This window comes from Xiphias gladius, chromosome 5 (assembly GCF_016859285.1).
Source record: "Xiphias gladius isolate SHS-SW01 ecotype Sanya breed wild chromosome 5, ASM1685928v1, whole genome shotgun sequence".
In the NCBI taxonomy this organism is placed as follows: Eukaryota; Metazoa; Chordata; class Actinopteri; order Istiophoriformes; family Xiphiidae; genus Xiphias; species Xiphias gladius.
In genome coordinates, this window is record NC_053404.1 from 3,072,037 (window position 1) to 3,088,938 (window position 16,902).

The window sequence follows — 16,902 nt, forward strand, 5'->3', positions numbered from 1 at the left end:
GTGAGAGACCATGTAACCATTTAACAGGCGGAGATCTGCAGTCATACAGGTATAAAAACAAATATATCGGAATCCTAGGCAAATATTCCTACATAAATATCATTAAAACACAAAACAGAACATCCATGTGTTGCTTAATGAATGTGTTAAACTTCCTAGAGTACAAACGGCTGTCTATAGTGCAAAGGAAAAGGGGAAAAAAGATCTCCTCCTAAAATGAAACAGATATTTAACTTGGCTCATGGTAAGTTTCAGCGTCTGATGGTAATGATATTATAAAATGACTACTGGACAAACCCCATAAATAACTGTGCTGTGTGGTTTCCAGAGAGATAAAAAGCTGGGATATGTTGGTTACTGCAGTGCGGCATCTTGTTGAAGCAGGAACACAAGCACAACCCTATAGCTCACAATCCCGCTGAAAAGTATAAAATGTACAAACCAGTAAGGTTTTTTTTTTTTATCTGAATTTGCCTCTTTCATATCATTTACATCTTCTTTTTTCCTTTCTGGAAAGGAGTAACAGCCTGCTTTTAGAGAGGGAATTTCCTTCCATTATATTCTATTTTGCTTAGCTAAAAATATCTACCTCAAATTGAACTTTACGGCAGCATTTCCTATAAAAGATTTACTCAGTTGCACTGTGAACAATCTTATTTAGCACCAAGCCACAGAACTCAGAACACAAATCTGTTAGTAAGGTCAAGAAATCCTATACTGTATAAAAATATGTTATGTACACTATTACTACCCGTTAAAATACCATGAACTCATTTAATTTTCTTTAAATTGAGGCAGCATTTAAGGTATTTTTACTGATGAACAGAAAGTCATGGGTTTGGAACTTGCAACAAAACAGATTCTTGTCAAAATAAAGTAAATGCAGTCCCTTTTATAATAATCTCTCTGAATGATATTGTCCAGATAATAGGGACCACTGCGTGAGGCAGGATAATCTCAAAAGTCAAGTGGTCGAAGGTATTCCCAGCCAGTCTGGGTCATTGGCGTTTCTGTCCTCTTTTCTTTTCCTTCCATGTTTTGACACATTAATATTCACCATATGCCCTGTCAGACTTATCACAGGCGCGCTTCATTTTTATGCTTCTGCAGTGTGGGCAAACAGTGCGTACAGCTGCTGCCGTCAGACAGCTCTTTCCCCTGTGCCTTGGCTCACATGTGCAACCAAACAGGCTGTGTCAGAAACCAGGAATCCATGAGCCGAGCCAACCACTTCAATAGGCATCTTCCTACAAAGCACCACTTTAAATGGGAGGAACCTAGACCTTATTCCATCTGACATTCCCTTTTTTACTGAGTGGCACCTATATATCACTAAGGAAAAACAGACAGGTGGGATTATGTGACTGGGAGATTACCTTGTGTGATACCATCTATCCTAAGTTCTTCTGCACATCAGTGACTAAATATTATTTTCCATGTAATTGCTGTTTAGATGAGGTTTTTTTTTTCCAAATTTGAACACTGATTCAGGTTAGCATCAAAATTCTTGTACAGATGATAGGAAAGGAGCACGACTTTAGGAGACTTTACTGTTTCCTGTCAGTTGTGGCCTGCCTTTGCCTGCAGTAGCACAGCTCTCTGTACAAATCTCTATTTTGTCTTGAAATCCATTAGAAAGAGGAAACAGGCCAGGGTGACATTCCCATACCTTGAGGTACTTGACCAGTTTCTGGATCTGCCAGTATTCAGAGGGCAGGTCTGTGTTACTCTCCGGACGACGCTCTGACTGCTCCTCTTCCTCCTGACTCTCTGATGAACTCTCACTGTAAAGTTCCAATGGCATGGCTTCTGCTGGGGTCTTACTGAATAGAAAGAGAGCTGATAACAGTGCACTTTTAACCGCAGATAACAATCTACCAAAGTGTGGGACAGTGTAATAACTGGACAACACAAAGCCAGACAAAATGATGGAATGTAATATCATCTCTTTTCCGGTGTTTTAAATGGAAAAACAGCTTGGTCATCCCACACAAGGAGACCGATTAAGGATTTTGAAATTCAAGTGTCAAGTTTGAACTTCCTCAGAATCTAAACAGCAGGAAAATAAAGATTGGAATAATGTCATGGGACGACTGGAGCCGTCATCATATACAGAGCAAAAACTCTTACTAGGTTATTGATGCAAACAGAAATGCAGATGGCTTTTTAAAGTTGCTTGGGCCATTTGGATAACTGTATCCTGAAAATTGGGCACTGTGGAGTAATGAAATTTGGTACACATTGATACGGGGCCTGTGAGAGACGATTCCCATGTACATACAAATAGCATTTCCAGGGGAGCATATTATCAAAAGGAGCCATTCGATATGAGGGAGTGTTTTCCAGGAAGCAACAACATAAAAACTGAAAAAGGCCTTCATGAAGCTTCCAGGCCTACACACCATCCTTGGTGGTGCGCAGTGAAACCTGTGACTGAGTGAATACACCCTGAGGTCCTTTTTGCATGTACACCAAACGACGAGCAGAAAGAAATGAACAATGGCTAGAGTCAGCTGCATCGATTTCTGATGCTAGCAGTCTGTATACATTGGCAGATGCAACTATGGAGATAGCTGAGAGGTTGTAGCTGCCATGAGCCGGAGAAGGAAAATTCTTTTACACGGGTTCTTGATCAGCACATGGGCTGATATATTTGCAGGTTACACTTTCCATGACAGATTTCACTACAAGTAAAACAGCATTTAGTTCTTCTTATTAGTGCCAGAATTCTTACCAAAAGTTATTCCGCCTGCACAGAAAGAAAGAGCCCTTATAGATTTTGATGAGGGACAACTAACCCAGGACACTTACATTTTCTGGGAGGACAGGCGTCCTTGTAAAGAGGACACAGAGAATTCTGCTTTCATCTTGCCCTTGGCTCCCGGTCCAAGCTTTTTCTGCTGTATTTCACCAGACCTCTTCTCTCCAGAGCTCTTTCTAGATTTCTTTTCCTCTGCTTTACTGTAATGATGTAAAATAAGAGTCATTATGCCTGCTTCTATTTTGAAAATGGTTATTTTTCTAACATAATCATTATTTAACAACTTGAGACTAGCAGCGGGGTTTTTTTGTTTTAGCAATTGAGATACTTTTATCTTGAGCCAGTTTCTCCTCAAATGGGTACAGATATCTCAAGGTACAGCTGCAACAGCTCAGCCCTTGCTAGATCTATTTATCAATCAAAGAACATATGTGATAGATCTTTTGGGGATTTTTTTGTGGGACCTTTTCCCAAGTTTTCTGTCTGTAATTGGGCAGAAAGGGTTTCCACACTGTGAACGTATTTATTAACTCAGATCACTGTGTAATCACTAATATTTGCACTTGCCCTAAAATTTATAAACCATATAACCATCTCTTTATAATGTGTGACTGCTGGCGGACACACTGAACACACGTGGCGGAGGCTTGGCATCACTGTCATCTAAAGCTCTTCTCTTCAACAAGAGGGATCCCCGCCATGCACAGTACGTGGTAGGCTGACGATATTTCAGCACACATCTTACAAGGAATTATCACATACCCACACGGAGACATGAGACCAAGATTCTTCCATCTCGGACATGGTTCATATTTCTTCTCGTCGCCTGCCTTGTTCAGCGTATGCTGTTGTCTCGCCTTGTCGTGCACATTCTTTTCCTGTTGCTCGTAAGACCTCTGGGGTTGGCCTTGTTCCTCCATATCAACCGATTCCACATGCTGGATCCTTTTTGTTGATGGAAGTTCCTGAACTGCAAAGTCCTGATGGTTAGGGGGAAAAGACAGAGGGTGAAGAGTAAGGTAAAAGACTCTCTGAATTTGCACCCAAATGCTAGAGCTGAGATACTGTATACTGTAAATTGTGTTTTTAAAACCATATGTACTTGGGTTGTAAATTTCTCTGAATGATGCTATGATGTTTATTAAAATAAAATAGTCATTCTGATGTTCACTTGTGCTTCTTGTGAAGCTGTGTGCCATACTTTACAAAGTGTTGGCCATATCACTCCAAGAAGAGGCATCTTAAAACAACAGAACAGTATCAGTGACATATGAAAAATTTTAAATTCACATACAATTACTCAACAATATGCAGTCCTGCATAAAAATTCAGTCTTTATTGAGGTATTGGAAATAAATAACACTTTCTCAATGCTTTATGCAGAATAGGTACATTCCTCCACAATACATTCCTCCAACTTTAACCTTGCAGCATGTCACAGACAAAGTAATGCCTTTGTGTCACTATTATTCCGTTGAGATTTCTTTTAAATTCTGAAAGTCTTTACACCAAACTTTACAACCTATATATGACTGCCAATAAGACACATATGAAGGGATAGCAGGCAGGAGAATTTTTAATCACAGACACCTGCTCTGCAGAAATAGCTCAGACTGTCATTAGTTGTTAGGGGCTCAACATTTTTAAGGGAAGGGAAAAAGAATTAAGATGTATTTCTATGGGTTGTGTTCACACACAAGCTGGAGCCAAGCACTTTTCCAAAGACTTGTTTTTCATAAAACACAAAGTGACCTGCTATTGGAAACATACAAGTCAATTCACCCAACCACAGACCCAAAGTCTGACTTTATTAGGCTAACCAACCTTCTTTAATTCTATTATATGTGAAGTGGACAAAGTCCATGTGCATACGCAGAAGGGAACACTCCAAGTTCCCTGACATGCCCCAGTAAAACGTCCTATTATAGGTGCCTTTCTGCATCTGAAAACACTACAGGCCTAGAGAAAAATGCTGCGCTATGCCGGACTGACGCCTGCAGTTCTAAGTTCAAACCATTTTTATAGCAGGTGACATTCACTTACTAGCCCTTATGTATTCATTTGTCTATTTTTCAAGCATTTAACCGCTAAAACCTAAAACCCAACTATTTACATGTGTTTGGGGCAGGCACGTATCTAATTACTTGATCCATACTGATGGAAAATCAGCAGGGAAGCAAATCTGAAGCCATTGGCCATAAAACATCTGTCAGTGGCAGGATTCAACCTTTTTCTACTGACTGATTATGACAGAGAGGCAGTCTGTATTAATTTCAGGATGTGAATAACAAAAACAAATCTACAACCCGGGGAGTTTTTGCTTTTAAGTAAGTGTCTTATGCATGCAAATACACAGCATGTCCAATTTTCAATCACGCTGTGATGTCAAAACAAATCCACAACACTGAACAGAGAAGGCAAGTCTGCTTCCTCCCTGTGTTGCAGCCCTCATCCCTTTGGCTGCCTCTGCTCACTTGATTGAGGCTTTCTATTCTAATAGAACTGTTACAAAAAGACCTGCTTCCTCACATTGGAAATGAGCAGATATGTTTGGAGATTAGGTGTTGTTATCTTTGGCTATCGCTTTCCAACTCTGGGCTCTCCGTATTGCAATCAGGGAAGTCAGCCGGAGCTATGTGAGATTTTGTTTCTGACAGACACCACTTCTATTGCACTCTCAAATTTAAGCTGGAATGGATTGTGTCAGCAGGAATGACTGTAATTACTTAATATCTCAGACATATGATGCATATTGTACCATTTAATTGCTGTTGTCAATCATGAATTTCTAAGCAGTGCATTTTTAAGTTGACACTGTCATATGAGGGTGATTAGCTCAAGCAGAGGTAGAGAGAAAATATCCGCAGTGAGAGTGAAACAAAAGTTTCAGGTCACTATGAGGCACACATCAAAAGAGGTAAAGAATTCAAAAGCAAAAGGCCTTGACAATGATTTGTGCCTCCACAAACTTGTTCACAGAAATTTTTACTGCAGCTGTCTGTCATTTTTAGATTGTTCCGACTCAAGGCGTCACTCTTCCCAAAGGACTAATAAAATATAAAAGCCTGGATGTCTTTTCTTTTTTTTTTTTTTTTTTTACACGGTTCAGCCTGGCACTAATCATCACAATTTCAAAAATATAAGGACAGTGCTATTCTATGCTATAAAAACGCACTATTATAATGCTATAATGTCAACATAAAAAGACTAAAGCTGTCCGAAATCACTTCCTCTTAACTCATTCACTGCTCCCTATATAAAAGACACTCATTAGTTTACTCTATAAAGGGCAGTAAACTGAGAAAAAGGACACGTTTAAATCATCATCATTTCGCGTCGCCACCGACAGGTAGAATTTCACACATATATTTTTGCATCCACAAAATGAAGAGCAATCAGCAAAAAGTAGAAGTATTTGGCATGGGCACTATTTTTTTCTTTTCTTTGTGGGAATTTTTGAGGGCACTATATGCTACATATATTTCACAATACACAGAATTCAGAAAATCAAACAAAATATAGGGGGGATAAATATAGTGAGCGATATAATAATTAGGGAGAGATTGCAGACACAGCCTGAGTCTACAGCCACATGAGTAATGCTTAAAGCTAAATGCCAATGTCAGCATGCTTACATGTTGATGTTTAGCAGGTTCAGTGTTTACCACATTCACCACATTAGTTTAGGCTTGTTAGTATGCAAACATTCATTAGTTAGAACTTTATACAAAGTGCAGCTGAGGCTGATGAGAATGTCAGCTTGCAGGTATTCTGTCATTAAATAAAGTTCTGGACAAATTAATTTTGACCTGGTAATGGCACTATAGTAACCAAAGTTATTATAGTTCCTCCCAAGGGCAACTTGAATGTCGGTACCAAATTATGTGTCAATCCACCCAGTAGGTTTTGAGATATATCACTAGATACGTGCTGGTGTTGGAAGAGACGAAAAGTTAAGAAATCATCACATCATCAATCATCAAGACTCATCCTCTGGGGACCATGAATGTCTGTTTTATGGCAATCCATCCAATAGCTGGATGGAACACAGAGCTGGTCGATTCACAAATTTTTCAACACAGTGACAACCAGACACTAGCTCACTAGCTTGGAACAGCATAGACATTGATTGCACAATCCAAACTCTGTCTATAAATATGGGTCACACAGCATCAGTGATCAAATAAGAGGTTTAGAGAGAAGGACCTTTTTCATGGGACAAGCTTTTCAACACCCACACATCTTTGCTACAAAAAGGAGGTTTTAATGTCTTGATGATAATGGCATCTGACTGTATTCTGCTGTACCTGCTTGTTTATTTTCTCAGCAAAATATGGAGATTGGCTCTTGAGAAGTGTTACCAGGTCTTTGTACATATCACTTGTTCGCGCGTAGCCACTCTCTTCCCACTCCCGTTTTATGCCCTGTGAAAACAAAGTGAAAAACAGCCTCATTAATTCTAAAAAACCACAATTATAATGTGACCCACATGTCGACTGGAACAGCTGAGGTTAGAAGGCTCGGAGTATCTCTAGCCATCCTCAAAAAGGAAGTGTAAAACCATGTAAACCACTAAATTAGGTTTAAGACAGTACTGCTCTTTGAGGTTTCTTTTGCATCAGTGTCACCCATTTGGTTTTAGGTTGCAGTTTTTTCACCTTGGCAGAACTATTTCCAGGTGAAGAAACAGAGACAGGAAACCTATGGATTGTCAGCAAAGTCACTGAAAAAGCGAAAGATTCCGCAGCATGCACCCTATTTTGGAAATGATTGTGAGCACATTCAGAGATATTCCTGACATTTAGCAAGCCCTCTGTACAATGTATGAATGTTTGCTGCTGTTACAAATATTAATTACATTACATTAACATCATCAGAAAACATTAACAACTTAAGTTTTGTTTTTTGTCTAGTAACAGTTCACATATTCTAAACTGGCATTGGCAACTTTTTTATCCGTCTTAGCTTGTGAAGATCTGCTTTTCATGAATGTACCTATGTTGGATACAGTATACTTCTGTGCTCCACATTTTATTACTAGATTTAATTATCTTGTAACCTACTGTAAGTATGTAGACGTAGGTACAAGGGTCAACTTTGATATATAAAGTCTCTCCATAGCCTGTTTTCTCCATACCTCTTGAATGACATTTAAATCTCTTTCAAGAGATTAAAAGAGACTTTTACCTAGTTAAATAAATGGAAAATGGGGGAAAAAATGTTTAAGACCTGACTATCAAATATGGAATGATAGCTACTTTACATCCCATGTTTCGAATTCTGGTGGTCTGGAATTTGTTTACATTTGGATCACTGATCTTATCTTTGGTCAAAATGAGACCAATATACTGTACATTGAATATTATACTTGTTGTTTAACTTTGCAGTTGTGTGGCTCCTGCAACAATTTAGCGAGCTGAATCGGTGGTCTGAGGGACTGTTACAGAACAGTAGTAACAAAATTTGGTAAGGTCTTCCTGCATTCCTACCTACATTCAAGATTTATGATTAAAGAACAGAATAAATCTTTTCAAAATGGCTGGAGCACAGTAACATGCAGAGGTGAATTCACTGCCAATTAAACTGGCTGTGCAATGATGAATTGGTCTGTCAGAAATTATTTGCCAGAGAGTTGGTTTACTTCTTGATAAGTAACCTCCCTGAACATTTTCTAACACAGTAAAATGAAATAATTATACGCTGACTGTTGCAGCTGTTGCAGTCCACAGTGCTTTATCTTCCTAGTCTTACCCCATTGAGAAAAACTCCCGAGTTGCTGCAGGTGATGTAGAGGTGCTCAGTGTCACAAGGCTCAATTACAAGGTAACAAATCTCACCATGCACCTGTCTCCACAGAGGGGCACGACAGCCATTTGAAAATTCATAATCTAAAAAAACGATGAAAAAGGAAAAAAAAAGTTGAAACCCATAAATCTTGCCACAAACTTTAACATATATGTATGTGTTGCAGCATGGTATCATAGGGTAACATAGGGAATAGCAGTGGAGCAAAAAGAGAAATCATCAGAAATGCTTGGGCCGCTAAAGAGGATGACATAACACTCCAAGCATCACAGGTTTGAGGCATTAGCCCAGGATTGAGCCATAGTTTCACTTGCAATATAAATCATCCACTAAAAAGTAGAGCCACATAGTAACCATCCTATTCTGAATTTGGTTTGGAGAGTGTTTTCATAGAAGGTGTCAATTCAACCTGAGGAAAAGGGGATGTAGACTGCATTTATCACTTGGTGCGCACACGCAGCTGAATGCTTTGTTAGGGCATGTTAAATACATTGCAATTAGGCAAAGAACATGCGCTGACAAATGACTTCGTACACTGGACTCTGACAGATATAATGACTTCCATGTCTTTTGTGGCAGCAGAGCAGAAGCTTTTTATGCTTTGGAATATCCAGTATTAGTGTTAATAGCAATTGCTTTTCTTGCAACCCAGCAAAATGTGTAGATAATTCAAACCTGATGTGTATCGGACCGACTTCAACGCCCTATTTTCCCCTTCACTGCAGAACCGTTTTAAAAACTCCATGTCATTCTTTACTGCGGTGGGGTCGAGTCTGACTCGTCTGTAACGAAAATGTAGCAAAAACAAAACAAACCAAACACCCAATTCATCTTGTTTATTCATATTTACTTTTATAAACCCACTGCCTGTTTCAATCAGAAACAACCACATGTCAGAGTAAATCTGAGTGGATCTGACTGAAAGAGGACAGCCCTGAAGGATGGATGGTAAATCTCATTGAATGCTAGGGGAGCAGCAGATAAAAGAGAAGCACCCACTCTGATATGTCTTCGAGAAGCTTGCTGAGGAGCTGTTTGTCCATATTTTGAAGCAAGTTAAACAGCTTGACCTTGACCTCTGACGCCTTTGCTTGGTCTTCGTCTACCAGACGCAGCACATCGGTATGGGGGTCTTCCCTCTCCAAGATGTTAGCAAAGCAGGGACCAAGAATCTTAACCACAGGATCTCTGTTTTCTGATCATTAAGAGAGGTTAGCCTTATTGAATCTTCAGTATTGAAGTAACAATACAGCAGGCCTAATATGTATTGTATTTTATATGCACATATTTCTTTTCATAAACTAAGCAAACATTCCCTCTCTATAAAACATCTACCTGCAATGAAAATGAGTTATATAATATTCATCATGTATACCTCTTTTGGACAAATATACTGTATATTACCTTATTTCTTTTTGGCAGTAGCCCTAGAGTAAATACATATCTTTAAAGAATTACCAATGACAGCATAATTTGGTGATTGTACAGAATAACAATGAGGACAAGTCTGTGGGATATGGAGATATGCTTGTGGCTGGACTACTTCGAATGCAAATGAGATTCAAATCTCATCTTGTGGTCATTGTGCTTACCTTCTAGACACGCTCGAACCTCCTCCAGCTTCTTATCATCTGCTAGACGAACTAGTTTAGACAGCTGGCAGAAGCTGCGTACATAAACAGTAGGAGGGGAAAGCTGCAACAACGGATGCCCTTCACTGTCTTTCTCAAGGGACTGTACATCTAAGTCACTGAGGAGAAAGTAAAACAAAAAAACTTATGTACCTCAGTTTCTCTATTATCATTATCATCATCGCTATTCTCATTTGTTTTGTATTACATTACAAATGCCAACATAATTAAGGAAGATAAGAGTCTGTATTTTTGTTTTTTGTACTGCTCCACTTCCCAGCTATGAGATACAGAGCTAACCACACACTTAAAGTAGACCAGAATTTCTGATGAAATAAAGTGGAATGTTCTCAGTCTTACTGAAGCTGAAAAACAAATTAATTATAGCCTACTGCTTTGAGTACAGCAAAGGTAAAATATGTTTGGACACCATGGTGACAGCATATCCTGCACAGACACATAATACTGAAAGCACTGGCCAGCCAGCTGCCTGCCTCATGATTAGACTAACCTGATGTCATAGTCTGTTTTGAAATCAGATGCCACTAAAGTGGTACTCCATTGGAGCGGCTCCTCAAACACATGCTCTGCCTCCTTTGGGTGTTGGGAGCCGAACTGCTCCACAAAGCAAAGGATTTCTTTCAACAAGGACTCATTCATCTGCGTGAACTCCAATTTGCCAGTACCAGAGCGGCTCCACTGGGCTGCCTTTGTGAGTGATACCCCCATTTCATCAGCTGGGATATTCTGAAACTAAACATAAACAACAACACTATCTTAAACAGTGTCTGTCTTATAAAGACTCCGCATGATACTTCACTTTCCTGATTCACATATTATCAACTTTGGAGTTGGGACTTCGTAGGAACATTAAGAAAAAAACATGTCAATTTTTTGTCACATATATTTTAGAGCTAAACGGTTTTTGATTAAAATTTAAGTCCATCAACAGAAAATGAATTTGCCTCACAAATGTGGGAATTAACTATTTTATTTGACTTATGTGTCAAATTTTAAAAAAATCTGAATATATTATGGTTTTGGACAGTTTCTCTAACAAATCGAGCAATTTGAGAATGTCCCTTTGGACTTTAGGGAATTAGGCATTTTCCACTACTTTCTGACATGACTTAAGAAAATAATTGGTGTGTTGATCTATAATGAATGAAATTGGTAGTTTCAGCCCTAACATATCTTCAATCGAAATTAATTCAATTAGGCTTAAAATGCGTGGAATATATATTTAATCAATTAAGAGTTTACTCAAAGCCTTTGAAAATATTATCCAAAAAAGTATGTCTTACTCATATCCATGCATATGACAAACTGACAACTCTCTAAATGCTGCTGAACTCAAGATGGGTTTGGGATCTTTAAAATGGTTCAAAGGGCCATTAAAAGGTTTAGAAATTAAAAATAAAATATATCACTCTAAATTCTCAGGGCTCTAACCTGACTGTATGTTAATAATAAGCTCACCTTTTAAGGTCTAAGCAACTTTTGTCAGACGACAGACAAGACTGGAGACCCAAATTTCTCAAGCAAATCCGGCACATCTGTTTGTGAGGAGCTGGATATATTTTACCCTGAATTGAACGAATATAGAATTTTTTTTTAAAACCTATAGGACATCGTGTGTATATAGCGCTCAGTAATGTCAAGGGGCCAACAGTACTTTCTGTAACTCAGTTTAACCTTTTCTATTCATGAAGTCAGAGTATTCGCACAGTACTTGCTCTGTTATTTGTCAGATTTATCTTCAGATTTAAAGGTTTCAGCGTTTAGAAGGAAACCCTGTCAGGGTCACTAACAAGCTAACTAAATATGTTAGCTTGTATGAAGTTTACGCTCACTAACGTTAGACCCGTTGGCAAAGCTGACATACAGTCTTTAGCTAACAGTAGCCCAACTACAACCATTTTCAGCTTTTTCTCATGAATATAACGTATTAATATAAAGTATTTTCCTTCCGTTATCTGTTGCATCCATGTATGAACTGAAGTAAAAACTTACCGTGAATTTCAAGATGCTTTTTCTATTTCAAAACTTTTACCGACGGTCTGCTATCAACGGTGTCCATGGAAACTACAGGCTCACGTTCCCTGCCATTTCCGCCCCCTTTGGTTGCTATGATACAGCAAAATACAACGGGCAGCGAGTTGGGTCAAAAATCCCCCCCCCCACACACACACACACTCTTTGAAATGTAAAAATTATATCCGTATAATTCCTAAAGAGGAAGGAAGTCTGTGATTCACAGAGAGCGGGTGATCTAACGTACAATTTTCAACAATCCAACACAGAAGTGTTGCCATTAAAATCCAGTTCAGCATTTCATATTTTCTGCTAATTAGCATATACTGTAGATTAAAATGTTCAGTGGTTTTATTTGTCACATATTCATACAGTATTTGCAGTGAAATGCTGTGCGGCATTGTTTTCAGGCTGAGCTAAAAGGAAAAAAAAAAAAAAGGCTATAAGACAATAAAGAATAATAATTACATCTGCACTACCAGCAATTGCAATCTACCTGTGTGAAGTCTAACTTTGGATATGGTGTTGCGACTTTCATGGTCAGAGGCTCTAAGATGTTAAATCACGTTATCATAAAAATAAAAATCCCTGTATGCCCTCCATTTAGTGTGCACATGACCGCATATTTGAGAGCCCGTTTCCTCTCTCACTGCTGGTTTGGCTCTTTCCTGCAGACAAACATTGAGTAGCAAAAACAGTCTATTTGGGTGGATACTCTCTGTTTAGACAGCAAACGAGTTCAGTCGGTTCAAAGTTAATAGAAGCCAATAAACACCAATCAACACAGGTACAGTCTGGACTTCTTGACACCAAGGAGCAAGGGGAATAAAAACCTTTTCAAGTGGAAAAGCCAATGATACATAATTCTGTTTTTGAATGTGAAATATAATAGGCAATAACCCAGTTTTCTCCGTCGGATGCACTAGCACCATCTTTTCTTCTCGCGACAAAAGCAGAGCTCAAGAAAGTCCTTCGTTGGACTCGGTGGATTTTGCACGCTGAAACCACGCTCACTCGAAAGTGATATGAGACAGAAACAGAAAGATATTGTCAGGCCCCACAGTAGGCATCTTATTCGAGTTCAAGCATGCTCCCAGACACATGATTCATAAATGGGGTGCAGACGTGTTTTCATTCAGTGTGATTAAACTCCTTCCCTCTTAAACAAATGTGTGACCTTATTGTATGGCAGCTGCCCACCCACTGTATGATAGCCTGAGGCTGGCTGAGAGAAGGGGTATCTCGTGGCCAGTGAAATCACCGATTTCCTCTGGTACATGCCTTGCTTGGCACACTGTCTGCCAGGAGCGCCAGTGGCGCAGAGACCTATCTTTTTCAGCCTGGCGTGCATGGCAGCACAGCAGGTGGAACTACTTTATCTCCTAAACCATTCGGGTAAGTTGGACTGAGCCTGCGTGTAAATCAATCACCAGAGAACCCCCCCGGCGGAGAGTAGTAGTAGCTCATCTCCAGTATCAAGAGAGATCATTCTGGATGTTGTTGTTGTTAGAGAGCTGGATTTATGAGTTTCTCTCCCCCCTCCAGGTATTTTAGTTGGATCAAGGGGGAAGCCGTCTAAATTAAGAAGCATTGAGGATCTGCAACGGGGTGCTGGAGCTGGTGGGGCTGAAGGCAGTGGAGCTCAGACACACCAGTGAGTGAACTCAGACGGAGCTGACGTAAAGCGTGTGCATCTGTGTGTGTCTGAGTTTGCCTGTCTGAAACACTGAGGAGAAAAAAGAAGTGAAGGATGGAAGCCTAAAACAAAAAAAGGGAAGAAAAAGCAGGATAAACGAGGCTCTTAATACATCTAACCCAGGGTCTCATTAGCGAGTGTAATTGCTGTTTGTTAAAAGGGATTAAATGAAACCCGCTCCCCAGCCCGGGTCTTTTACAAAGTAAAACAAATATGCTCCAAGCTGAGAAAGCACCTGTTCACTCTTAGATGTTCCTTGACTAAAACCTAATACAGCATAATAAACACAACTGCTCTCCATGCTATTTCTCCAGTGCTTGAGTTCAGTCGCTGATTGAACTGCATGGAAACAGTGCGGTGACACACGCAGAGAAGCACTGCGGCCGAGCCGCTTTACACATGGACATCGTGATTGCATCCGTTCACAGTGTGTCCAACCTCCACAACACTCCATTAACACTCAGATTAAACATACACAAAGGCTGTGCGTGAGTAGCAAGAGTGATGATGAGGAGATGCACAGACTGCTGTTGCTGCCCCTGGTCTGACGAGGGCTGAGAGCGTGTCTCCTGTGTGGATTCGTCCTCCAAAGGGCTCTGATGTTTTTACAGGCTTCGTGTCAAATCCAGTTCAGTGCGGCTCATGGCTGCGCAGCTAAAGCAGTAAAGGAAAAGGGTGACACTGGTCATTGTAATGAGCACCTCCGAGATGTGTCGCACTAATCCATGTGAAGTTCGAAAATAGAAAACAGTAAAAGTGAGTCTAACAAGAGGCTTTGACCACATCCCCTAGTTATAAAAGCTGGAGAAACCCGTCTGTCCTTTCCCATAATCCTCTGTGTTTTTAGGCATGGAGAATAACAAGCAAGTGCTTTTAAACAGGATTCAGCATGGGTGACCTATGATGGACAAGGAGCTTGAAGACCTGTCGAATGACTGTCTTCCAGGGAACAGCTTATGGCACACATGTGGTACTCTGCATTGTACTCTGGGTCACAAGATTGTCTTAGTTTTTCCTTATTTTTAAAAAATCTCTTGGACAATGGTCAGATCGTTCAGTTGTTATGAGTATTTGCCCTATTTATTGACTGTTTAAATAGGCACCGTGGTCAAAGAGGCCAGTGGAAGAATTTGTTGGGCCCTGCTCACACTGAAAATGAGCGATAATAGAAGCAAAAATGGCAGTGTCAAAGAAAACTCAGCATAATTATCCCTCAAACAGACAAAGCCCCAGGATCATCTCCACATCAACCATTAACTGGTTGTTATTACCCATCAAAAAAAAGAGGTCATTTCATATTTGGTAATAACCAAAAAAAAGAAAAACGACTACATTGTTTTGCCAATAAAATGTGTCAAATGTTACTAAATGTTTGATGCATAATGTTCACTAGATGAAAATTATCCATATGAGTCTCAGCAAAACAAAACCTGATACTGCTGAGAATATTTTCTGCAACAATATCATTGCTTGAGCCTCTTATGAACATAAACCTGCAATTGTGGTTTTCAAATACTGTGTACAGTATGTATTTCAAGTGGTGATCTCTTAGTGCCAGTGCTTTCTTTGGAGTGGAAGGACGCTTGTCAAATATAGAAGTAACACAAGATTTATGGCCATAGGGCTTCTGGGGGAAACCAATGACAAAGTCTACATCCACATCACTTAAAACACATTTTGTTTTTGGTTGCAATTCTCCAATGTGACACTTGGCTCCTGTTGCAAAATCACCGAGGCACTTTACAAGAGCTTTTATGTGTTTCCAGAAAAGCTGAAAGAGCACATGTAGCCACAAAACATATCTTTGAGAAAATCATATCGCCATAAACTTGAATATTCCCAGCCCCTGTGACTATACTGATGTGCACAGAGTGCTTTCTTAAAATCTGCAGGTTGTCATTTAATATAAAAATAGAAAAACAAATATGCAGCCTTGTTAACAACATGGGTGTCACGAGCAGATTAAAATGGAGAGAAATGGACTTATGCTACTGCAGTTCAGTTCATACTTATTACAGGTTTTAATTTTCTTAATTATTGGATATAACATTATTAATATGAAACTTTTGTTGTCTGGCCTAGTGTCTGTTGTAACAAGCACCATGTAGCGCTTCAGTTACATAACTGTACACTTGACATCACATGTTTTGCATAAAGTCAGGCAGGCTGGTGAGCTGGGTTCACCGTGCTAACATTTCCATGGCTGTGGATTTGACCCCTGCGCTGGCCAGTGCCAGGCCTTTCTGTGGCAGAATTTTCTAGTGAGAGAAAAGATTTTCCACCAACTGGCCAAATTTGAAATATTTAATGCCAAGCAGCTGGTTAAAGCTCCACGTCTTCAAGCAAACACCCTGCGCCAAAGTTCTTAGGTAATTTGCTGAATCTCTATCATCATCTGGGCAGATGTTGCTGGCCCGACTCTGTTGAGTTTTTGAAGTGAGAGAAACAGAGCAGCGAATTTACTAGAAATCAACCGATTAACACATTATTAAAATGGGGTTTCTCTGAGGGTGACTTTGCATTTGCACCTAATACCGTGATCTACAAGGCAACATTCTTTCCTTTGTTCAGTCATTGTGACTAATCATGCTAATAAAACGAAGGAAAGATTTTAAAAAAAAAAAATTAAAAAATAGATATTGTGGGGCAGATGAGAACGATCAACTAGGGAACCCCAGGAAATGATGTACAACCAGGAAATCTGTAATAGCAAACACCAATAACTTAAGTTCACCAACAGAAAAATCACAGATTCACTCACTGACGGGCAGAGACTTGATTTAATAGTGAAATAATCGTTACTGCGAAACTAAATGGTAGAAACTGGAAATGGCAGCTGAAACGGAAGCAATTAGTTTAATAGTTAAAATAAATATAGATGAAATTCTTTTATTACAACCAAGCTTTACAAAACTACGTTAAAATGTACTAATGTACAAATAAAAAGCTTTACAATATAAAAAAAAAGGAAGAAT

General features: G+C 39.4%; 1 protein-coding gene across 1 annotated transcript in view; it reads right to left on the minus strand.

The window, feature by feature from the left end:
• Positions 1 to 12,312, minus strand: part of odad2 (outer dynein arm docking complex subunit 2) — a 37,311-nt gene extending 24,999 nt beyond the window's left edge. The window contains exons 1-10 of the mRNA XM_040127171.1: positions 12,211 to 12,312; positions 10,709 to 10,950; positions 10,159 to 10,316; positions 9,566 to 9,761; positions 9,242 to 9,348; positions 8,513 to 8,649; positions 7,069 to 7,185; positions 3,524 to 3,741; positions 2,812 to 2,961; positions 1,670 to 1,823 (exon numbers count right to left, since the gene is read on the minus strand). Of these exons, the coding sequence (XP_039983105.1) occupies positions 1,670 to 1,823; positions 2,812 to 2,961; positions 3,524 to 3,741; positions 7,069 to 7,185; positions 8,513 to 8,649; positions 9,242 to 9,348; positions 9,566 to 9,761; positions 10,159 to 10,316; positions 10,709 to 10,926 (1,455 nt within the window). The 5' untranslated portion in view covers positions 10,927 to 10,950; positions 12,211 to 12,312. The remainder of the gene's footprint in view (positions 1 to 1,669; positions 1,824 to 2,811; positions 2,962 to 3,523; positions 3,742 to 7,068; positions 7,186 to 8,512; positions 8,650 to 9,241; positions 9,349 to 9,565; positions 9,762 to 10,158; positions 10,317 to 10,708; positions 10,951 to 12,210) is intronic.
• Between the last annotated feature and the right edge of the window lie 4,590 nt (positions 12,313 to 16,902).